Raw genomic sequence first — 25,969 nt, forward strand, 5'->3', positions numbered from 1 at the left:
CATAAATGTTAATTAGTATGGGTTTTAGGCTCGCCAATCTGTTTGAACAGAAAATAAAAGTTCTTGTCCTGAATCAGGCTCCACAGAATTTATAAAGGACCCTCGGGGGTATGGCAGGAAGCTCACACTGAGATAGATATAGCCTTAAAGACTTTTTATTAAAATTAATAATAGTAAGTAAATGGTAAAATACCCAGAGTTACAAAGTTATAATTGCATTACTGTTATTCAAAAGATACATATGATAATATAGTATTATATGCAACAAAGCTTTAGTTAATATACTTACACCCTTTCTTGATAACCTGGTGGTAAGAGAGACAGGACCAGCCTTGCAGTTCAGGCTTCTCAATTTGAGTGAGAGATGCAGTGCTTAGAAAATGCTAAGAGCTATCAAAGCTGACTAGGGTTTACTTGACTAACAAACTTAAATCAAAATCTAACAAGCAAGCTAAGAATAAAACTTAGGGAAACCAAGATTAGCCTAGTTCCCTTGAAACTTAAAGTTTAAGAAGAACAAGTACAGACTACTAATAGCAGCAGTCATCGCAGACAGACAGAATAGATAGAGTGGAGGAAGTAAGTGAGAATAGAGTAAAGCGAGAATGGAGACGGATTGAAGTGAGAACTGGAGCACTCTGTTGAGGTGGGTCACCTCTTTTATAGGGTAAATGCCGGAAATCCTTCCTCTAATGTTCAAATTTCATTCCTCACCCACAGAAATGTTAGGGTACACTTACCCCACAGGCTAATATGTATGTGTGTATTGATGACAGGTATGTACGCACGTCAGTCTCTTGTGGTGTACTTGTTAAGTCTGTGGGTACGACACTAAACCACCCCCATGCCATTCTCCATTGTCTATTGGTCTAGATAAAAGGTCACAGACATAAGCGGGGGTACTCATCTATTTAGATAACAAGCTATAGTTCAACATAAGAACAGCCTACTGGGTCAGACCAAAGGTCCATCCATCCCAATATCCTGTCTACCAACAGCGGCCAATGCCAGGTGCCCCAGAGGGAGTGAACTTAACAGGTAATGATCAAGTGATCTCTCTCCTCCCTTCCATCTCTACCCTCTGACAAACAGAGGCTAGGGACACCATTCCTTACCCATCCTGGCTAATAGCCATTAATGGATTTAACCTCCATGAATTTATCCAGTTCTCTTTTAAACGCAGTTATAGTCCTAGCCTTCACAACCTCCTCAGGCAAGGAGTTCCACAAGTTGACTGTGTGCTGTGTGAAGAAGAACTTCCTTTTATTTGTTTTAAACCTGCTGCCCATTAATTTCATTTGGTGGCCCCTAGTTCTTGTATTATGGGAATAAGTAAATAACTCGTCCTTATCTACTTTCTCTACTCATGATTTTATATACCTCTATCATATCCCCCCTTAGCCTCCTCTTTTCCAAGCTGAAAAGTCCTAGCCTTTTAAATCTCTCCTCACATGGGACCCGTTCCAAACTCCTAATCATTTTAGCTGCCCTTCTCTGAACCTTTTCTAGTGCCAGTATATCTTTTTTGAGATCAGGAGAACACATCTGTATGCAGTATTCAAAATGTGGGTGTACAATGGATTTATATAAGGGCAATAATATATTCTCCGTCTTATTCTCTATTCCCTTTTTAATGATTCCCAACATCAACTTTGCTTTCTGAATAAAAGGTCTTAATATAGATATGCTAACTATGCTTTAGCTTAACATACAGGATATGGCCTGTAGGTCTCTTGCATTACAGCCAAACTTACTTTAATATAAATCTATAAACCTATTACAATAAACCAAATACTTACACTATAAGAAAAGATTTTATATTACACACAAAAGCAGGCAGGTTAGTTCTATAGTCTACAGAACGTGAATATGGAACACCAAGTAGTAAGATTCCTCTCTCCCTCTTCCCGCTCTTTCCCCACCCCAGCTCTAGAGGTCATGACTGCTTGATACACAGGGTCTCAATGAGATCTCAAAGAATCTTCACTTCCGTTTAGAATTGTCAGGAGAAATGTACCATACAACCTCCTACTTGGGTTGTGCTTGGTTGCACTAGGTCTATAATCCTCTTCCACTGTGCACTGTTTGCGCAAAGCTTGCCTTATGAAGGTACATTTCTAAGATATGCCATTCACTTGGAAGGTCTGTGTTTCCTCATCAGCTGATACGAAGGAAATGCAGCCCCAACACTGTAGGTGCCCCTTAATTTCAACTCCTAACAATGCCAGGGAGTTCGCATTATGGCAGCACACTCCTGGGCATGAAGGGTTTTCAGGCTGTGTTTTCCCAGCAAGTTCCAGCCACAGCTGAGGGAAAGGGTTAGGCAAGTCTTCCCTGATTCCCCATCACAGGGCCAAGGTCTTAGAAACAACATGTCCCCAGCAGCCCCTATATAGGTAGGCAGAGGGATGGGGTTGAACTGATCTATGCAAAAAGGAGCAAAAGAGTGGGAGGTAAATAAATAATATTTTAAAATGTGTGTAACTGTCAAATGTTGCACAACGTGAATCAATGTAATTGGGTGAGATTAATTACTGCTACCCATGTCCTCTTCCCTTCCTCCCCTCCTATTTGTCATCCTCACTTATTATGCCTCAGCTTTAGGTAGACTGTTAGGTCCTTGGGGCAGGGATCACATCCATGTGTTTGTACAATATCTGGCACTGCAGAGCCCTGATTAGGTCGTGTGTGCATTACTGTAATAATAACAAAGTACTGACTGGACATGAGTTGTGGCCACTACGTGAGGCATCTGTGACTGTTATAAATAAAATCACCCCACTCCCTGGCTCTGCTCATCACCATATTTTCCATGAGGTTGTTACATTTCATAACTGCAAACAGAATGAAGCGAATTCAGTTACGACAACTCTAAATATACATCTGCAATATGGCATGATTCATAGGAAATCAGTGTGTCACCTCTGAAGGGACAGAGATTCCTCAACCTCAGCCATCCAATTTAACTGATAAAAATCAACATCCATTCAGTAAACAGGAGAAAAGGACAGACCGTGTTTAAAAGATAGGATGCCTGAAGAGTACGCTTAGCATCTTGTGTCACCCAAGTACAAACAGGGTTAATTGGGCTGAAGCTTATTTTGCAGCACTCTGAATGGAAAACATGAACTCAGAGCCAAGGAATAGATTACTGCTCAGCAACCATTCAGCTAACAGACTCAATTCCATCTAGAGAAATCTTAAATGGGGTTGAAGGCAGACAACATAAAGGATCAAAAACCCTCTCTGGCACATGAGATTGCTAGTCCAGTAGCAAGGGTTTTTAATAAATCTATTCATGGGTAGCACAATACAAGTGGAGAATAGCTAACACCATACCTATCGTTAAGAAAGGGGGTGGGAAAGGTGATCCAGGCAACTACAGACCTGTTATTCTGACCTTAGCAATATGCAAGGTTATAGAACAAATTGCTTACTCCTAATAACCTTTTCAAGGTGGTTATTCATCCAGCTGGGTTGGGAGTCTTTCCCTACAAGTTTCTTCCCCTTACTTAGGATACAAATTTCAAATCATTTTTGTCTAGCTCATTTGAAGAAATTCCAAGTTTTTATTCCCTTCTCTCCTCTAAACAGACAAACCCTTCAATACCTGTATTCCAGTCACAAGGGCTACTCCATCTTGTTTCTGTAACCCTCGTAATACCTGATTTGACTTCCTGTACCTGTAGTTACAGTTCCTCCATTTTATTGCCCAGGCTCCTTGCATTCGTGTGCAAGCAACTCAGTTGTTTCTCTTGGACCTCACCAGGTTTTCTAGCCTGTGCTGTTCCATTATCCCTTACTATACCTTCATTTAGGGGATTTTCCTGCTCCTGAATACTGAAGCCAGGTGTGGTGATTTCACAAGTCTCTCAACCTTCTCCTCTCATCTTCCAGTTTAAAGCCCTTCTTATCAATTGGGCCAGGCTTGATCTCAGAAGGTTAAGGGTAGCCCATCAGTTGATAAGGGTCTTCTTTCTGCAAATGCCTCCCAATGGTCAATCATTCCAAAGCCTTTCACAGAGCACCAATCCTTGAGCCATCTGTTGATCTTCATCATCTTGTCACGCCTTCACCATTGTTCTTTAGGGACCGGAATTACTCATCTCAAAATCACATGAGCTTCCATTTCTTTAAGTACCTTACCCAGCTGAGCATTCCAATCCATTCCAGCGGGAATCCAGCAGTGTCACTCATCCTGACATGCAGCACCATCAGTGGATTTTTTCTCCCTCCCATCATAATCCTCTTTAGCCTCACATCCACATCTCATGCCCTTGCTCCTGGCACAGAGCACACACTTCTGTTTTCTGAATCTAGTCTGGTGACATGCCTGTCAATTCTTTGGAGTGTTTAGTCCTCGTTCACATGCGCCTGTCTCTCCCTGGTGCTTGTATGAACCTGTTTTATGTTCTCAGTCACAGCCCCCTCATATCATATTCCCATTCTTCCTTAGGCTTCAGTTCCTGGCTATCTCCATCTCTTCTGCAGGGATTGGCGGCCCTTCTTTTCTCCCTCACCTTCTGTCTGTTTCTCCTCCTCATTCCACAGTGCAGCAAATCTGTTACTCAACTCAGTTTTAACACCCATAGCTGGTGTCCTCCTCTAAGCTGTCCCCATATCACATTCTTCCATGGATCATCTTCTCTTTTGGCAGTCCACCCTCCAGGTCCTTTTGTTTAGCAGGTGTTCACAAAACTTGGGTTGTCTATCACCTCCCTCTCTCTTCTCTTGTATTACACCTTCAAATTCCTGCCTGAATTCCATCATTGTCTCCAGCCGTATCTCTAATCCTTGAATCTTCTCTGCCATGAGCTCTATCAGATGACATTTCAAGTCATGTTTTCTCTCTCTCTCTACACACACACACACGTTTTCACTATATATACACATTATATATATACACATATATATATATATATACACTGGTGCAACACCAATAAACAGTGCATTAACATAAGAGAGAGCAGACAGGGCTGTTAGGATACAGATATTCAGGCCTGCCTGCAAAGACCTAGACTTTAAGAATTTAGGTGAATTCTTATCACTTAGCTAGTTACAGAGGTACAAAACAAGAATCAAAATCAGTCTGCCTGTTTATAGGCCTTCTCTCACTATGATAGTCTAAGGCCTTGTTCTTAGGCTAAAGCCTTTGGCTAAGCAGCAGAGGCAGCCATAAGTTGGAGAGCGTATGGTCACATCCTCACATTCCAAACTAGTCACATTGAAATAAGGTAATCTGGGGCTGTTAGAAAGATGATCCGTTCTATCGCCACCAGAGAAAGGGAAGAGCCTACAAGATTTAAAGAAAATGTAGTTTGATAGCATTCTGTCAAGAACTCACTTATCAATAGCAAGTGAGAATTCACTTGTGGGCGGCTAGTGCACTAATTCCTGTTGCCTTAAGTTCCTGTCTCTTATCACCTGTGTTCTGAGAATTCACTTATCAATAGCTGGGGTGTGAAATCCTCATTTCTTTGTTGTTCTATCACTGCACTCTCCACTTCCCTAGTATTTGTCTGTATAATCTCTGTCTGGTTCCAGAATTGTTTCTGTCTGATGTATAATTCATTTTGCTGGGTGTAAACCAATTAAGGTGGTGGGATATAATTGGTTAAATAACCATGTTACAATATGTTAGGATTGGTTAGCTAAATTTCAGTAAAATGATTGGTTAAGGCATAGCTAAGCAAAACTCAAGTTTTACTATGGAGTCTGCAGTCAATCAAGAAGTAAGGGGGTGGGGAATTGGAATCATGTTCTGCTAAGGGGGGGAGGGAAATGGGAACAGGGACACAGGTAAGGCTCTGTGGTGTCAGAGTTGGGAAGGGGACACTGAGGAAGGAAATTGTAATTATTGCTTGCTGGAAGTTCATCCAACATTGAATTGTTTGCACCTTCAGACTTCGGGTATTGTTGCTCTCTGTTCACATGAGAAGGACCAGGGAAGTAAGACGGTGAAAGAATAAGTTCTCTAACAAGGGCTAAAAGAATTTAGGTGATCTTCCCAAAAATCATAGGTAGAGTTGGGGACAAAACCAAGGAATTCTGACTCCCATACACATAGAATGGGCTTTATTTTCAGAAGTGCAGGACACCTGCCACTCCCGAAAAAGTCAATGGCAACTGCAGGTGCTTAGTGCTTCTGAAGATAAGGCAGGTCATGTACTTGTGATATCAAGATCTGCCCTAGGAATTATTTTGGGGAAGTTCTATGGCTTGTGTTATGCAGGAGGTCAGACTAGATGATCACAATGGTCTCTTCTGACCTTGGAATCTATGAATGTACCCAGGTTTCATAACACAAGGGGTATCAGATGATTGAGTAGTTCTAATAAGAGAGCTGGAACTATTCTCCACTCTATAGTTCCCAGCTAGTCATTCTCTAGAGATGACGCTTACCTGCGAGCCAGGTGTCCTCGTGTATACCTCTGGATTGTTATTGCAGCATTTCTCATCCTTCTGTACTTCACCCTCTGCAGCCAGCCCCGCACTGTCTTCTGTATCATGATAGTAGCAGCTCTGAATTTATCTGCCCGCAGTTTCTCCAGATATGCCACCTGGCCTGCACGGAAAAAGATCTTGGTACGTCCAAACTGGAACTTGTCAGGATCCTTTTCAAAAGCATAAGGGAAACTGAGTTAAGACAAACATTTTCCTGAGGAGTCTATGCATTTGCTCAACATTATAAGGATGGTAAGAGTGAATAAAATTTACCAATTCCATTCCATATCAGTTCAACTGGCTTAAACAAACTTTATCCCACAGCACCAGTTTCAGCATATAAAGCCGAGGCTCTCTCTTTTAACCCAACAATCCTAATTTTCATACATTTGCACTAACAGCTGACAAGAGTTAAGGACCAAATCCCAGTCCCACTGAAGTCAATGGGAGTTTTGCAACTTACTGGGATTTGTCCTAACTAGACATTAGCAGGGACCATGAAGGTCTGTCACCTCGCTCTGGAACACAGATGGTGTTTTCAGATCAAGGGACATTCTTCACATTATATCACAACCACATGAGGTAGGGTATTGGCATTGCTGGACCTTGGTCCTTTCTGTTTCCAGTTTCTGTATTTCCATTCTAGTCAATAAATATGAAAACTGGATGTAAACACTTTCTTGGCATGTTATCCTCTCTGACAGGGTGAAAAACAAAAGCTTGTTCTCCTCTATTTTGACAAAACTTAAGAGATGAGCTAGAACCAAAATTTCTGAGCCAAAGACTCCCAAACTGTGTGTGGGAAATGAGAGGAGTGTCAAAATCTGAACCTGGATCTGTGCCCACGCTCTAAAAGTGGCACCACTCCTTAAAAATAGGCTAAGACAAACCCACAGACTGAGTGTATGGTCAAAATCTGGATGCAAAAGCTGCATTTTGCAACTTTGGATCATCTCTTTAGAGAAAAAAAAAATTAAGGCTGCGATCCTGCAAAGGTGTGCTTGTGCTTTAACTTTATCCACTGTGCGTAGACCCACTGACATCAACAGGATGTGTCACTGAATAAAGTTGAGTCTTTACAGGACCGGGGCCTCAAGAAAACAATGAGCCAAACTGTCAGAGGCCTCAGCAGCAAAAAAGGCCTCAGACATAAAAATTTAATCACGGAGAAAAAAAAATCATTGGAAAATATCCTTAAATTTAAAAATGAACTCAAATGGTTCCCAAGGAGCCTGAATAATGACTAATTGAACCTCCCTCAGCTAGAGCTTGTTAATTTTTTTTTTTTTAAAAAGGACAGAACAAATTAATAATTGGAAAGGAAATCTCCGTGCCTAGACTGTTCTCACAGTACGTGACCATTAAGAATTTCCCATGCAGCAGACATATCACGTTTGTTGCATTTTCTCTTCATCATTTGTATGAAAAGGTGATTGGTGACTGGCTTTGGGGGTCTCTGTGCAGTGAGAGATAGGCCCTTTGGTCACTTTGTCTCTTGACTGGGATTCCTCATGCTGTACGCCATGTGTGAAGCTGGGACTCTAGGATTTTATTCCAATCGTCAAAAAGAAGGAAAAGGAGTGGGTTTTGTTGGGATAGTAACTCACTATCATTTACTGTCCACAAACGAGCTGTGGAATTCAATTGCAGAAAAAAGGCTTTTTCAGCTTGAATGCAATCAATAGATCTCATGCCATGTCTCATTTAGTCTCATTATTCCGAGATGGTTTGACTTTGGAAGATGCTCCTGAGTGCCACGGACACACCAGCATTTTCAGCTACAGCAGGCAAATAGGGAGGAAGGGAAAGTGAGCTGAGGTATTAACAGTGTCAACAGCTTCTGCGCTTTAATGATTGTTTCCAAAGCTTCAATCCCAGCTCACCTTAATGAGGTTTTCCAGAAGCGTTTTACAGATCAGTTTCTTGTCATTTTTAGAGATCTCCCTCTTTTTCATAAGAACTCGATACCTATTGAAAAAGTCATGGTAGGACCACCTGAAAGCAAAGCACAGATAAAATTAAACAGGGCACTAGGTTTCATTTATTTAGCTAATGTTTAGGATTAGAGCTTAAATAAACCAAACTTCGAATCCAAACCTCTTCACATTTGGAGGAGAGAGAAGGAGAGCGGGGTTTAAAATCAGGTCTGAACCCGACCCCCACTGGTTCTGGACTGGGTTGGAAGGTGCTTCCCCTCCCTCCTTCCCCCCACCCCCCGCCATCTTGTACTGCATCAGGTATATTTAAAATCACAAAGGAGGATGAGTGATCTGGAAAGATTTACATCAGACAGGACCAAAGTATCACAAGAACAGCTAGCCAGATTTCTGCATCATTCATGTGAACCTCAACCTCGGCCCTGATTTGATGTTGAACGCAATCACCAGCCTAACTCTAATTTGGGTCGAAATGTTAAGGCTCCTCTCTGACTTTAAGTGTTCCAGAAAGTTTCCCACTTGATTATGGCACAGACACACTCAATTTGGTGCTGACGACGCCCAAATAATCACAAGAAACTTTCTCCCTTCTAACCGGAAAGCATTGCCATAGCATGACTGCAGAACTAGAATTTACAGTATCTGCATTGGAGGGATTTATGGAAAGACGATTCAGCCAAAAAAGTACCCCACATTGAGAGACAGACGTAAAATAAGGAGGAGCACTTTTGTTTGTTTGTTTCGGCAGTTTGGGTGGGAGTCCAAGCAGCTCTCTTTTTTTTGCGCTTCGGCAACAATGGCGTGGCAGGTATGTGCTAAAATTTTTTTTTTTTTTTACTAATAGAGGTGTGCAATCAAAAAAGTTTGGAGACCACTGGTCTAGCACCCGGCAGGCCAACGAGAGCTGCTGGAAGCGGCGGTCAGTACGTCCCTCAGCCCGTGCAGCTTTCAGCAGCTCCCATTGGCCCAGAGCAGCAAACCATGGCCAGTGGGAGCCACGATCAGCTGGACCTGCAGACAGGGCAAGTAAACAAACTGGCCCAGCCCGTCAGAGGCTTTCGCTACACAAGTGGTGACCCCAATTTGAGAAACACTGGTATATGTGCACCGCCCACAGCAACTTGATACACCATAACTACTCCACAGAAACAAGGATAAGCTGCAAACTGCACTATGGAGACCTTGACAATATAGACCATAATGGTTTCTGCCATCTGCTAAGCACACAGTTTTGTTTAAGTAGAGGACCTACAGTAAGTGACAAATGGAAACACTCCAGTGCCATATGATATAATCCATTTAAGAGATCCACATTGCTTAGCACTATAGAACTCAAAAAAGACCAAACAGTAAACTTTGTTCAGGAACTACGACTCTTTGGGACATGCGGGATGCATATTTGACATGATTTTTGCCCTGGGTTACTTTAGAAACAGCAGGTGAGGATATAGTTCCTCTTGTTTTGTGTTACCATGTTATAGCAGAACAGACTTGTCTTTCGATTAATTATTAAGCCTTCAGATTAGTGCTGCCTGAAATTATCCATGGATCAAATGCCCAGAACTATTCCCTAGAATATGAGTGTGAAAATGTTCACCTTACAAAGCAAGCAAAAAAAGAATGTTTAAAAAGTCCCATATAAAAGAACAGCAAACAAATAGGGTACTACTTGCAGCCAAATTAACTTACAGATCATGTTTCTTTAAAGACATTGCCAGGAAGATAAAGGCATATTATGAAAAGATATTTTGTACACAGGGATGCCCTTGAAACATTTCAATTATGAATGTTTAATGTCTGTAAGGTTTAGCAGCTGTGATACTACACAAAACTGGTACAAAATTGCAGCATGTAATAGACAGCTCAGATGAACAAAAAAGCAGAAGTGAAATTTCAGGAATATTTAAGTGATAACCAAAACGGCTTCTGGCTAGATGAGGTAAGATATATATGGCTGAACTGATCTCAGATATTCTATAGGACCAGTTCATTTGTGTCAGAAGTCAGATTCCAAATTTTTGTTTTATATGATATACACATACACACACAGACATTCTTCCTTCAAGGGATAGATTATATATACCAGTAATTATTGTAAAGGAAGGATGGCTCTATGTATTTCATAAGCCACAAAAGGTGAACATTTAAAATAACCAGTTAGCACTGGCAACACTAATCGCTATTCTTGAGAGGATTTTACTATTTTTCCTGAAGGTAATAACTCTGAGCGGATGAATTTGAAAACATCTGAATGTTTGCAGACACCAGCCATAGCTCATGGATGCATCACAGACTGTCCTAGATGAGGAATTCAATTTCTCAAGTGAATCCTGCTATTCAGTCAGCGCTGACAGAATTGTGTTAATCCCCAATTTCTGGGTTTAGTCTAAAATGCCAGACTCAAATCAAACTGGACACTCAGTTGTTTTGGTTCATGATTGTTCAAAATTAACTCCCTTGTTCTTGCGTTACATTTCATAGAAAAATTTCAGGGTAATTTTCCCCAGATTAGATATGAGTTCAACTAATTGAAATCCTTGCCATCAAAACCCATACATCTCTGACTTTATTTATTGAAGGAGAAACCTCAAGACAAATTCCTGGTGATTAAGGGGAAAAAATCAAATCCTCTTTGACATGTCTGTCACTGGCAATGTAGGGCTTCCACCTAGGTTGGAATGGCTGAGTTGAGGCATGCTATTTAGTAGATCTTTAAAAGTTGAAAACAAATTCTTCCAAGAAATTGAACTTGAAGACCAGAAGTAGGGAGACAAAATGAAGGCAGAGGAGAGCTTTCATGCCGTATTTTCGTTGTTGCTGTAAAGCTATCTAGGCATGTTAATACAAACAAAAGTGTCCAGTCCAGACTAGGAGGTGACATTAAAGGTATACGTACACTGCAATTAAAAGCCTGCAGCAGGCCCCCATGGCAGCTGACTCAGGCTCAGGTGCGGGTTAAGCGACTGTTTAATTGCAGCGTAAATGTTCAGGCTTGTGCTGGAGCCCTGGCTCCAGGAGCTTGTGAGATGGAAGTGTCCCAGAACTTGGGCTCCAGTTTGAATCCAAATGTCTACACCACAATTAAGCAGTCCATTCACCCAAGCCCCACAAGTCTGAGTCAGTTGCCATGGGCCAGCCACACGTGTCTAATGTAGACATATCCTATTACAAAAAAAAATAGATAGAATTGGGTTGAGGAGTTGGGGTTTAGAGTATGTGGTGAAGGGCAAGTCAGGAGTGGGTGTTCAGATTTGATGGTGCCAAAAATAAAATAATTCTTGCAAAATTTTGGTCCAAAGCAACAGAAATATCACAAGATTTCTCTCATATTCTCAGCCAGAAAACTGGGTAATTCCAGTTTTGGAACTGAACCGGGACAAAAACCTACTGAGACAGGTTTCGAGAGTCAAATGCAAACGCCCCGTCACCAAAATTTGCAGCAGGGTGGATATGGGAGCTTCAGTTCATTGCTGAACAGGGGAAATTCTACTTGGTAAAGAATAAGGATCAAACATTGGAAGTTAATTGTTGCCAATATGTGGCATTTATAGTGCTTGATATGTTCCAAGCACTTTCTAAATAATAAATAGTAAGTATTTAATCCTCACAACACCCTCTGCATGGCAGGCAAATATCATGAGCAACATTGCACAGGGAAAGAATATTGTAGTGGTTGGGACACTGACCTGAGACTCAGGAGAGCCAGGTTCAATTCCCTGCTCTGACACAGACTCTCCATATGATGTTGGGCAAGTCACTTGGTCCGTCTGGCTCCAGGCACCAGCAAAGGAAGCAGGTGCTTGGGGTGGCCAATACAAAGGGGCAGCACTCCATCTGCTATTGAAGCGGCATGTCCAGATCTTCGGTGGGAATTCGGTGGCGGGTTCCTCAGTCCCTCTCTTTCTCTTTGAGCTGCCGCCGAAGTGCCACCAAAGAGGAAGAGAAGGAGTGGCGAATCCACCACCAAACTGCCGCCAAAGAATGGAGCGGCGCGAATGAGGGGCAGCCGAAGTGCTGATGATTGGCTCCCCACAGCCGGTTGGGGCAGCAGAAAACCTGGAGCCAGTCCTGGTCTGTGCTGCAGTTTTGTATGCATCTCACAGAGGTGTTGTAAAGACTGTGAGGCACTCAGATACTAAGAAAAAGGATAAAGTACCTTCGATATATTGTACAGCATGGAAACTGAACCAGATGGTTCTAAGATGTGCTCCAGAGTCAGAGCTGTTTTCTACATCCATGCTTAAATCACTAGATCACGCCCCCTTCCATGCATTCACAAAATGACCACGTACCGAATTCTTACAAATATACCACAACTGAGCATTCTGAATTGGCTGGGCCCATGACTTCATTCAAGCCACTGGTATTAGCCATAGATTCAGTGGTACTCTTAATAACTGGGTGTCATGTTGAGAGGATAAGAGAACAACTATGACAGATAAAGTCTTGTCTTATAAAGTTCTCAAGTTCATAAATTCATAAAAGAGTATTTTGTTAGTGTTGATGGAGCAACACATTGCTTCAATTCTTATTTTCTCTAGATTAATCTTCATTGTAACCAGATTCTAAAAAGAAGACAAATGGTTTTATAGTGGAGAGACATGTTCCATACTTTAAACATAAAAGCTGATGATGGATACACTCTTTATTTCTCTAGGACAGCACATTTATCATAGTGGTTTATGTACATAATAATGAACATATTTCTTAACTACTGCATAGCATTTCAAATTGGATGATACATTTTCATTTTACATCAAATACTTGCAGAACACAGGGTTTCATGAAAATGATAAATACAGCAAAGCATATCCTATATCAAAGATGGGGGAACTGCCAAGCTCTTTCTTGTAGTGGAGTTTATTATTTTCTTTATATGGTCTGCAGAACAATGAAAAACTGTCTTCAACTTTTTAAGAACTGGGTGAAAAGTCACCGTGCAAACAAAACCTATTCAGAGTAGCAACTATGGGAGTGCCACAGTGACAAAAGCAAAAAATTTAATGTCAAAATATTGGCTATTTCTTTCCAAGATATTTCACTGCCAGAAATACGTCTTGTAAAGGAATGTTGGCAAAATACATTTTGCCAACATGTTGTACAAGGAAAACTTGCCTTGTATATTAAAAATGTATACTCTTGGACTGAGGTTGAGATGGAAATAGGAGACAGACTTGTTGAAAGTCTATGGGTAAGGATAAAAAACAAGTCATGGAAGGGGTCTACTACAGACCACCTAACCAGGAAGAAGAGAAGGAGGTGGATTTTTTAAACCACTAACAAAATCAACCAAAGCACAGGACTTCGGGGTGATGGAAAACAGGTCACAGATTATCCAACAAGTTCTTGGAATGTATTGGAGACAATTTTTTAGTTCAGAAGGTGGAGAAAGCTACTAAAGGATTTGATTCTAGATTTGATTTTGACAAATAGGGAGGAACTGGTTGAGAATTTGAAAGTGGAAGGCAGCTTAGGTGAAAGTGATCATGGAATGGTAGAGTTCATGATCCTAAGGAATGGGAGGGGGAAAAACAGCACAATAAAGTCAATGGATTTCAAGAAGGTAGACACTAGCCAACTCAGAGTTGGTAGATAAGATCCTAAGGGAAACAATTTTAAGGGGAAAAACAGTTCAAGAGAGTTGGCAGTTTTTCAGAGAGACATTATTAACAGCACAAAAGCAAACTATCCCACTGCATAGGAAAGATAGGCAATATGGCAAGAGACCACCCTGGCTTAACCAGCAGATCTTCAATGATCTAAAACTCAAAAAAGAGTCCTACAAAAAGTAGAAACTAGGTGAAATGACAAAGGGTGACTATAAACAAAAAACACAAGTATATAGGGACGAAATTAGAAAGGCCAAAGCACAAAACGAGATTAAACTAAGTAGAGAAAAAGGGCAACAAGAAAACATTCTACAAATAGAAGCAAGAAGACAACCAAGGACAGAGTATGCCCGTTACTCATTGAGGCGGGAAAAACAGTAACACAAAATGTGGAAATGGCAGAAGTGCTAAATGACTTTTTGTTGTTTCAGTTTTCACCAAAAAGGTGAGTAGCAACTAGACATCTAACATAGCGAATGCTAGTGAAAACGACGTAGGATCACAGGCTAAAATAGGGAAAGAACAAGTTAAAAATTCCTTAGACAAATTAGATGTCTTCAAGTCATCAGAGCCTGACAAAATACAGCCTAGAATACTGAACGAGCTGACTGTCACCATCAGTGATTGTCTTCCAAAAGTTATGGAAGATGGGAGAGATTCCAGAGGACTGGAAAAGGCCAAATATAGCGCCTATCTATAAAAAGGAAAATAAGGACAGCCTAGGTAATTACAGATCAGTCTGCTTAACTTGAGTACCAGGAAAGATAATGGAGCAAATAATGAAGCAATCAATTTGTGAACACCAAGAAAATAATAAAGTGATAAGTAACAGCCAGCATGTATTTGCCAAGAACAAATCATGCCAAACCAACATAATAGCTGTCTTTGACAGGGTAACAAGCCTGGTGGATGAGGGTGGGGGGAAAGTGGTAGACATGGTATACCTTGACTTTAGTGAGACTTCTGATAATATCTCACATGACCTTCTCGTAAACAATCTAGGGAAATATAATCTAGATGGAGGTAAACTTGATAATTGGTTGGCGAAATCTACGTATAGAACTCACCACCAATCTGAGGGCTTGTGCATCGCTTCCTCACAGTCTACCCTGAGTTTGGTACTCATGCTCTTGAGCGACTGCAGCACTGTTTGATATGAGGCTAAAGCTTTCTTTGCCTTGTGAGTTTTTCAGTGTAAGAGCTGTTGTGTGTGTACAGTGCCTTTCACAAGGGACCCCTGATCTGTGTCTGGGCCTTTAGGAACTACTGAAGTTCAGATACAAATAAATATTTTTTATATCTTTTTCAAATAGATAAACACATCTAAAGACTCTTATTGACTAGACTGCATGGGCCTAATACTGGACACCTAGTGCAAAACTGGAGAAATCAGGCCTTATACAAGGGATTTCTGTTGGGAGGTTGTCATAAACAGATAGTTACGGGTTAATGTCTCTTTTACCTGTAAAGGGTTAACAAACAGGGACCCAAACACCTGACCAGAGGACCAATCAAGAGACAAGATACTTTCAAATCTCGTGAGGAGGGAAGCCTTTGTTTGTGGGTTTTGGGTTTGGCTTTGTTCTCTCTGGGTCCTGGACCGGGCTAGAGATGCAACCACGTTTCTGCCAATCTCCCTGCTACAGTCTCTTATCTATTCAGAATTGTAAGTAAGAAAAAAGGTGGTTATATCTTTTAATTTGTTTTCTTATTTTCATATGTGTACTTGCTGGAAGTAGCTTAAATTGTGTTTCTGCTGGAGAAAGTTTCTTTCTATTGTTTATAAGCTGAAAGACCCTGTAACTGTTTACCATCTAAAGTGCAGAGATAAACCTTTTACTTCTTTTCTTTCTTTTTTATTAAAAGTTTTGCTTTTAAGACCTGTTGATTTTTCTCTCCTAATTAAGGCTCAAAGAATTTGAGTCTGTATATACCAGGGAATTGGTGGGAAGTAAGGAGGGAAAGGTAAATCTGTATTGCCTCTGGGTGAGGGGGAGGGAGAAACTTGATCTCTCTGTGTTGTGTTTCAAGGAATTGAATCACGGTATCTCCTAGTGTACCCAGGCAGGAAAGATCTGGGAGGAGGTAAAGAGGTGGGAGGGAATGGTTTATTTCCCTTTGTTGTGAGACTCAAGGAATCTGGGTCTTGGGGTCCCCTGGGAAGGTTTTGGGGGGACCAGAGGGTATCAGGCCCTAGAAATTCCTGATTGGTGGCAGCGCTACAGAATCTAAGCTGGTAATTAAGCTTAGAGGACTTTATGCTAGTACCCATATCCTGGACGCTAAGGTCCAGATTTGGGAATTATACTATGACAGAGGTGGGTGGGTAATCAATTCTCTCCTTCAATCACTGGGAACAGAGAACCACTGAAGCTGCTCTGAAGCCACTAAGAGAACCCATGTGCAACCATAAATTCAGAGATCCACCTGATTCGGGTGAATATTTATGCCAGCTGATCAGTGTAGTCACAGAACCAAGATCCCTCTGCTGCGCTGCAGAACAGTACCATGTGGCTTGCTGTGGCATGTACTCCCCTTGGTATCCCCCTTCATAAAGAAACCCTGGCTGTTCCACTATGTCTTAGGGCCTTCCATACATAGGAGGGCAGAAGCAGGATTTGGCCCTACTGACACCTTCATAAACATGATTTTAAAAGTGCTTGGCTCATTTTGAGTTATTTTCCCCATTGTTTAATCTTAGAGATCACAAAAATTTAGGCATCCTCATCTTACCGGTAGCTGATATAGATCCCTTTATGGAAAAGTCTTAGAGAATATAATAGGGTGGAGCCAATAGTTAAATAGGGTTACACCACCTTCTATAATTCTAGAGAAGGGATGTAAATTTCTATTACACTCTACAGCATGCTTCTAAAGTTTCATAGAAAAGATACAATTTTCTCTCAATTTATACAGAATTTTTTCATAAAGATCCATCTGAGTGAACTAGAGCCAGGGGCGGCTCCAGGTCCCAGCACACCAAACGCGGGGGGCGCTCTGCCGGTCGCCGCGGGGGCGGCAGGCAGGGTGCCTTCAGGGGCTTGCCTGTGGAGCATCCGCTGGTCCCGCGGCTTCAGTGGACCTCCCGGTGGAGCTGCAGGATCAGAGGCAGGTCTGCGGCAGGTCCACCGGAGCCCCGGGACCAGTGAGTGGCAGAGCGCCCCTGCGGCATGCCGCCATGCTTGGGGCGGTGAAATGTCTAGAGCCGCCCCTTACTAGAGCAGACAGCAGGCCTTCCTGTTTTCAGTATTTGTTTGTCCAAAGGAGTGGTTGGAATTCCTTCTGGATGTCAGAAAGCACCAGGGAAAATCAAATAATTGGCAATGAGGCTACTATAACAGCTGGCATAAATTCTCAGGATCTATTTCTTGCTGCTTATGAGCATGCAAGGGTTGTGAGTGAACTTTCAGGTAGCACATTTCTCTGAAAGGACAGTGACAGGGCATTGAACATCCCGGTTAATTGACTATTTTGGAAGCATATTTGTAAGTCCTTTGTTCCATATAAAAAGGCTGATCGCTATGCTGACATTAACACAAAACTGCTCAGCAATAAAGTAGACCTGATGAATTTTCAAAATTATTTGCCCTTGTCATCCTCAGGCCTAATTTAGAGTTTCAGCTTTTGAATTTACTGGGCTCTAAAATATAATTTCAAGCTCAAATTACCTCCTTCCTTCCCTTTCCTCCTTTATTTTAATGCAAAAAGTTTGATGCCTGATCTTCTTATGATATGTGGACTTTAACAATGGTTTAAAAGATTCATTCCCTCCATGTGCATATAGTGAAACAAACATCTACATTTTTTGGCTGAATTGCTTTTATAGCAGGTATCTGAAGCCTGAAAACAAAGAAATACATGTAGGCCCTGTGGGGACCTTTTCTAGAGTGAGCTTTGATGGCTGCGGGGGGAATCTTTCCTAATAGGCAACATTTACTTCTGAACAATAACAACACGTTTAGAACTATAACCAGCCTAGGAAAAACTCCATTATTGTTTCTTGTTGTCCATCTCCATATGGGATCAAATCCAGATTCCTATCAATTTCTTACTATCCACATGCAGCATTTTCGGAGATTTTATTGTTTGTGGTTCCTTGCTAATTAACATCACCGTGTGAAATTATTTCTCAGTGCTAGGTTGAACGCACCCAGTGTAACTCTGAGATCAAGAAACACAACATATTCTATGGCTGGTTTATATTTCATCTTGCGGCTTGACAATGAACTTCTCAGAATTGAAGATTTCAGGAGCTGGTGGGATCTTTGTAAAACAAACATATTTTTGAAAGAGAACAGTGCTTTTTTCCCCTCCAGGTACCAAATTCACTGAATAAACGGTGTGACTTAGTATAACATAAGGTGTCTTTGGCAGTACAGTACCTGGATGGGTAGCCAGCTGCACTGATACGGATGGTTTCCAACACACCACAGGCTCTTAGCTGCTGGACTGCTCGTTTTGGATCAAATCTGCAATTACAAATCATAATGATACAGATGAGCACAGTTTCCCACTCCATGCACAAAATGAAAAGAAACCTAGCAGCAGAGTATCCCGAGGCAATGACAAGAATATTTACATTGGCAACCTTTCCAATACAGCTGGATTCCATTTCTGCCTATATACACAGCACGCACAGAAAGAAACTCTGCCATTTACTATCTCCTGCATGTTGGGAGAGCTCAATTAGCTGTGGCTTGGAACTCCTTGACTGGTATTCTTTGAGCTGGTGGATTAACATGCAACTTACGCAGCACTGTTAAAGGTTTTCAGGAGAAAGAGCTGAGTTGCTGGCTAACAGAAAGATAGACATCACTGGGCAGAAACAGGGATGTGATGACTGCACCACAACATAACCTATGATAACAGTACAAAGTGCTTTTCTGCATAGCCAGAAAACCCATTTATCTGAGGTCTATAAGATGCTACATTTTGTAACAACAGTGTAATAAGGCTCTGCTGTAAAGGGCAATGAAATTCTTAGGGAAGACAACATCAACTTCAATATGAAAATATATTCTATACAATCAATACTATTACAGTTAATACCAAACAAAGTAATGATCGGATCCCAATTAGCTGGCTTTGGAAACCATATGAATTTAATGTGGTTTAGGAGCTTTAATCTTCATATCAATGGAACTTTGCTATCTTAGACAGCACAGGGCCATACTCTATTTTGGTTCTGGGCACTGAACCCACATTGAGATCAGCCAGTGCTCATACAGAACAACATAGTAGATAGAGTCCATTTTCCACACCACGTGCACACAGAGGTGATTCTCCACTCTGGCACCAGACACTGCATTTCAATGGGACTGCACTGGGGTAAAACAGGTGCAACGGAGCAGAGATTCAGAGATTCCAAGGTCAGAATGCACAACTGTGATCTAGTCTGACCTCCTGTGTATCACAGGCCATAGAACTTCCCCAAATTAATTCCTAGCACACATCTAGAAAAACATCTCATCATGTGATGATGAATGCACCACAACCCTGATAAACTGTTCTAGTAGTTAATTACCCTCACTGCTAAAAACATTTCACCTTATTTCAAATCTGAATTTGTCCAGCTTCAACTCCCAGACATTGGATCATATTATATAGATTCGTCTGCTAGATTAAAGCACCCATTATTAAATATCTGTTCCCCATGAAGGTACTGACAGACTGTAATCAAGTCACCCCTTAACTTTCTCTTCGTTCACTAAATAGATGCTGTTCCTCAAGTCTATCACGAGGAGGCATGTTTTCTAATTATGTAAGCATTCCTGTGGCTCTTCTCCAAATCCTCTCCAATTTACCAACATCTTTCTGGACTTGTGCAGACCAAACTGGACACAGTATTCTAACAGAGGTCACACTGGTGCCAAATACAGAGGTTAAAGAACCTCTCTATTCCTTGAGATTCCAATTTATGCATCCAAGGATTGCATTAGCCCTTTTGGCCAGAGTGTCACCCTGGGAGTTTGTGTTCAGCTCATTATCTATCACAATCTCCAAAACGTTTTCAGAGCGTCTGCTTTCCAGGATAGAGTCCCTCATCCTATATGTATGACCTACGTTCTTTGCTCATAGATGTATACATTTAGCCACATTAAAAACGCATATTGTTTGCTTGTGCCCAGATTAGCAAGTGATTCATATCATTCTGTATCAGTGACCTGTCCTCTATTATTTACTAGTCCCCCAATTTGTGTGTCATCTGCAAACTTTATCAGTCATGATTTTATGTTTTCTTCAAGTTAATTGATAAAATATTAAATAAAGTAGTGCCAAGAACTGATCCCTGCGAGACCTAGAAACACACTCACTCAGTGATGATCCCTCATTTACAATTACATTTTGACACCTATCAGTCAGCCAGCTTTTAATCTGTTTAGTGTGTGCCATGTTAATTTTAGATTATTTTTCTCTTTTATTCAAAATATTGTGTGGTACCAAGTCAAATGCCTTACAGACGTCTATGTCTATTACATCAACATTGTTAACTTTATCAATGAAACTTGTAATCTCATGAACAAAAGATATCAACTTTGTTGACAGCACCTATTTTTAATAAACCTATGTTGACTGGCATTAATTACATTACCCTCCTTTAACTCTATATTGATTATGTCTTGTATCTGCAGCTCCATTATTTGCCTGGGATCGATGTCAGACTGACAGATCTGTAATTATCCAGGTCATCCCGTTTACTCTTTTTAAATATTGGCACATAATTAACTTTCTTCCAGTCTTCTAGAACTTCCACAGTTCTCCAAGACTTAATGAAGATCAACATTAATGGTCCAGTGAGGCCCTCAGCCATCACTTCTAAAACTCTTGGATGCAAGTTATCTGGACCTGCTGATGTAAAAGGGTCTAACTTTAATAGGTGCTGTTTAACATCCTCCTGAGAAACCAGTGGAATGGAAAGAGTGCTTTCATCATCATACATCATCTGCTTTTTCCCCAAATACAAATTTTCCCAAATTCAGAAACAGCCCCATAATTCTCAGCACCATTAGTACCACGAATTGCCACACTCTGGCCCTGTAAGGTACTTGGATTGGAAACTATACATACGCTATTTTGATGGACAACCTTACAGAGACATACAGATGCCTCTGGGTAGCATCTGTTTATTTCAGGCACTACCCTAGCTGCGTGTGGTAAGGTGGCACTGCTCACAAAGGGGAGAACAGGTCCCTATATGTATGTTGGGATTCTGAATGTCCCTAATGTTTCAGTCTGGAGATCAAGAATTCATGAACATTTTTTAAATTGCTCAGCTGTGCTAGAGAAGTGTAAAAAATATACCTCTGCTATTTTCCACATTTTTAAACTCAGCAGTACTGTCAAGTCCACAGCGAGTTATCCATTATAATACCACAAAGAAAAAGAGCAGAAATTTAACCTGTCACTCACTCCAGTCAGGAATCCAAGGGGGTACAATTTTAATAATAATAAATAATAGCAATGTTAGCAACTTTCATCTGGAGGATCCCAAAGCAATTTATACTATATATAGAGAGATCTCTTCGAAATGTAGCCATCTGGTCTAAACCATAGACACCTTGCAGGTGGATCACAGCAATCAGTCTTCACCCGTAACACTATTCAGCATAGGAAGAGTCAAAAAATCTCTTCAACTAAACTATACAGAGAGCTTTGCGTCAGTAGATTATATGGTTTAGTCTGCAGAAGAGAAGACTGGGGGGGAGGGATTTGATAGCTGCTTTCAACTACCTGAAAGGGGGTTCCAAAGAGGATGGAGCTAGACTGTTCTCAGTGGTACCAGATGACAGAACAAGGAGCAATTATCTCAAGTTGCAGTGGGGGAGGTTTAGGTTGGATATTAGGAAAAAAATTTTTTACTAAAAGTGTGGTGAAGCACTGGACTTGGTTACCTCGGGAAGTGGTAGAAACTCCATCTTTAGAGGTTTTTAAGGTCAGGCTTCACAAAGCCATGGCTGGGATGATTTAGTTTGGGATTGGTTCTGCTTTGAGCAGGGTGTTGGACTAGATGACCTCCTGAGGTCCCTTCCAACCCTGATATTCTATGATTCTATGATATTCACTCAAAATAACATTTGGCCAAGTTACTTGAGTTAACTCTCTCTTCTCTAGCAAAAAAATTCTCTGGGGTCCATGACGTCAAGAACTTGGCATTCCAATCTCAACATTAAGCAACTTTCAGTATGATGTACGGTAGGAGTTATGACCACAACTCCTAGGTGTAGTTACTTGGAATTGTGGTTGTAACCACTCTTTACATTTCACTACACTAAAAATAAATACCTACATAAATAAAAATCCTCTGGAATAAAAGATCACACAGATGAGGCTGTTACCACTTCTCACATTAGCTGGATCAATGAATACCTAAACATTAAGGAAATAATAATAAATTTACCACTCACTTCTTTTTTTCTTGACTTGGGAGGCAGAAAGGTCTAGTAGATTGAACATGGCCTGGGACCAGAAGCTATAATTTATGAGTTCTGCCATGGACTCAATGTATGCTCTTGAGCAAATCAATTAGGCCAAAATTTTCGGAAGAGCCTAAAGCTAGCCATCTATGTCCACATTTAGGCACCTAAATAAGTGGCCTGAGCACCCAGCAACTTCCACTGAAATCAAAAGAGTTCCATGGAGGAAGTCATTGGGAGCTTGAAAATGAGGCTACCTATTTAAGTAACTAAATGTGGATTTAGGAACTCAACTTTAGGCTCATACTTTTGAAAATCATGGCCTTAACCTTTCTTTGCCTCAATTTCTTCATCTATAAATCATACATACAATTACTTGCTTACCTAAGCTGAATGTTGGGAAAAACTTGAGTTAACATTTGTATAGCACTTTGAAAATGGAAAGGATAAGCTGTGAAATGTGAACTGCAGGATCTTAAGTTGCTTAAGCTGGTGGCAATAAAGCTTAATACTAGTTAGGATTCCTGGATCACCAGTACCAGACAAGTAGTCTCCTCTGAGGAAGGGTGGAGATCCTGATCTCTAGCAAGGGGATAGTGACGTGAATAAACCTCAGCAAGTGTTTTCCAGTTGACAAACAGGGAGTGCAACGCTAACCATCCCACACCAGAGTATTTTCTTGTGGTGCCTGCTGTTTTCAGGATATGATGTACACAATGGACATATGGACACCTGCACTGCGAATGAGATTCATGTGCGCTTTCAGGCTGGAAGAAGTAGTCTTGGATCTACTTTGGTTTTCCCTTTGTTTTGAAAACTTCAGTTTGGCAACTCAGCAGTTGCCTCTTAGGAAGCATTACATCAAACATTGCAGCGTCACCATTGCGGGACCATGCCTAGAGAAACTAGAACAGCCAGTCACCCTTGTATGCCTGCAATTTGTTTCATTTTTGCACCTGTAATCATGTGTAGGTACAACTGATGTCATTTTGAATTTGATGACTAGTTACTTGACCACACTTTAACACTATTTATAAATGGGCATCAGTTGTACCCTGAATACTTGGGGGGGAAATGGGAATGCAAAATTGAAGGTGAAAAATTGAATACTCAGCTAAGGCTGGGCTGAAAATTGAGTCATGCGGACAGATGAGTCTCACAGCTCCCTGACTGGAAAGCCTAGATCATTTCACCTTGGAGGCTACTTCGCTTCTACTCTCAGGGGTCAGAAAATACTTCCATGACATAATCATACCGGTAACATAATCTGTTTGGCATTTGCTGGTGTAGGTGGATGGTATGCCATTTTGTAGATACAAATTGGCTACAAGATTTTAAAATTGGCTCTGAGTGGCAGTTGTGTTAGAATAAAACCGGACTTGTGGAATTATAGATCATATCAGCAAACAAACGTTCGTTCCTTATCACTCTGATACTATAGGAGACCTACGTGCTGATACAATCCTATTAATAACTTCAAGAACTACTCCATCATGGTTTTCTACTGTCTCCAACAGCAGCTTATAGCAGGTCCTTTAGAAGACACCTAAAAGGGAGCAACCTGGGGTCCTTTTAATCAATGGCAAAATTCCACTGACTTAAATAGAACAGAATTGGACCTAAATACATTCTTCCAAATGGTAATACAGAAAAGCTGTATCAGCTCACTATAATTATTTTTCCACCTTATTTAAACTACGTGTATACTCCTCGTAACTGCTGTGGGAGATCAGGTCATCTCCTCAATCAAAATTCTGTCAGTCACTCACACAACTGGAATACTGTATCAGCTGATATGAATCATGTTTTTGGACTTCTATTAAAACAAATACGTAAAAGGAACAAAAAATACCCCAGGCACAAAGAAAGTTCTTTCAATGGAAATTTAAGGAAGTAAGCCACAATAGTTGCTTATCCTGTCTTTTCTTTTCTCTCCCTCTGCTATTATTCATTGTTTATCACTGTATCTGTGCAATTTAACTCTAATGTGTTGTGAGCTTCTAAGATATAATTTGATCAGATACTATTGCAAAAGCAATAGGACTGCATCGTATTGTACTGGGACATTGTATGTGGTTAGTCTGGGTCAGTGTAGCAGCAGAAGAGTATATTTACTAGTGTGGGCTGCATTTTTCTCTCATTCTATAGCACTTGGAGAATACCACACTTCTAATATGTTCAGCCATTAAAACAAAATAAACCAAGAGACGCATCTTCAATCAACAGGAGACACTGATTATGGGACAACAGTTCTTAGAATTATCTGAGTTACAGAATTTGAAATTCTTAACTTTAACTAGTCATGCAACAAATTCCAAGCACTCAGACTACTGTGCTGTAGTATAAACCCCTATGATAGGTAATCCCAGTAAACTAGTAATAGTCTTCAACAATCTTCCAGTAACTGTACACCCTCAACTCCTCTTGAAATCAGCAGGGTTTGAGGGAGATCAAATGCTTAGAGCACATTTTAGAAGAACCATTTTGTAAAAGGACATGCCACTTTTAAGAGGAATGGAACTCCAAATATTTTAATGTATAGAGATTTTTCAGCCCTTTTTACTATTAAGCGCTAGAGCAGCTAGATATGTTGGCTTATCTTAAAGTGGAACTTACTTGAATGGAAGTTTCTCATCATTTGGCTTGATGCAGCGCACGTAATGTGGAGTGGTGGCATTCAGCGTCTCCATCAATAAATGCAAGGAGTTTCGGAACTGAAAGAGACCAGAAGAACAACAAAAAATAATCTACTAATCTTTGAGTGGCGGGGAGGGAAGGGGTGAATTTGGAGTGTTGAAACTCTAAATTAGGGCGGAAGAGGATAAGGGCAAAATTGGAGTATATTCTAAATCAAAGACAAAAGACTACTTTACAAGCAGATATCAGTGATAAGCGGAATCCTGAACCAGCCCATGGGTATGAAAAAATATGAATTTTCATATAAACCCAGATTGTACTCTAGAACTCTTGGTTCTACACAAACACACACAAGAACTACATCAAAGCAATGTTGTAGGACAATACCAAGGGACAATTTTGTGGTTTGAGGCATCATCTCCTCAACTGAGATGTTAAAGGACTCTATCAAGCTATCTCTGGCAGTTCTACAGAGAGAAGTAAAAAGTATCACTGGCTCTTTAACAGAGAGCAAGATACACTCACGGTTTAACACCAGCATTTTCAATAAAACATGTTCCAATGAGTCCTGCACCAGTTTTTGTGCTCATTATTCCATGTTTCAATCATGGTCTATCAAGTGAAGTCAACTCATTTATGGTCTTCCTAAATCCCTCCTCTCTAAACTTCAGGGGGAAAGCCAGATTATTCAGTCCACTCCAATAAGCAGGCCTATCTTAAACTCTCAGTGGCTTCGTCGTAATCTCTGCATCAAAATCAATATGTCCTCCTGCCTTTAGGATTCTATTTATGACCTTGACTTCACTTTCCCTCTCTAATTTCACACCCATCTATTCCTTTGACTGCTCATCTCTTTTTGCTTTCTCTCCGTCCAGTTCCCTTTACTCTGCACAACTGGAGGTTGCTTGTCTATTTGTGTCACTCCATC

At 40.8% G+C, this 25,969-nt stretch overlaps 1 protein-coding gene across 4 annotated transcripts in view; it reads right to left on the reverse strand.

The window, feature by feature from the left end:
- The window catches only part of MYO5B (myosin VB), a 356,389-nt gene that overhangs the window by 89,870 nt on the left and 240,550 nt on the right, over nucleotides 1-25,969 (reverse strand). For all 4 annotated transcript variants that reach the window (XM_050944628.1, XM_050944626.1, XM_050944629.1 and 1 more), the window contains 4 exons: nucleotides 25,021-25,118; nucleotides 18,373-18,459; nucleotides 8,328-8,439; nucleotides 6,403-6,614 (listed from right to left, as the gene is read on the reverse strand). In XM_050944628.1, the coding sequence (XP_050800585.1) occupies nucleotides 6,403-6,614; nucleotides 8,328-8,439; nucleotides 18,373-18,459; nucleotides 25,021-25,118 (509 nt within the window). The remainder of the gene's footprint in view (nucleotides 1-6,402; nucleotides 6,615-8,327; nucleotides 8,440-18,372; nucleotides 18,460-25,020; nucleotides 25,119-25,969) is intronic.

The sequence above is a fragment of the Gopherus flavomarginatus genome, chromosome 3 (assembly GCF_025201925.1).
Source record: "Gopherus flavomarginatus isolate rGopFla2 chromosome 3, rGopFla2.mat.asm, whole genome shotgun sequence".
Taxonomy (NCBI): domain Eukaryota; kingdom Metazoa; phylum Chordata; order Testudines; family Testudinidae; genus Gopherus; species Gopherus flavomarginatus.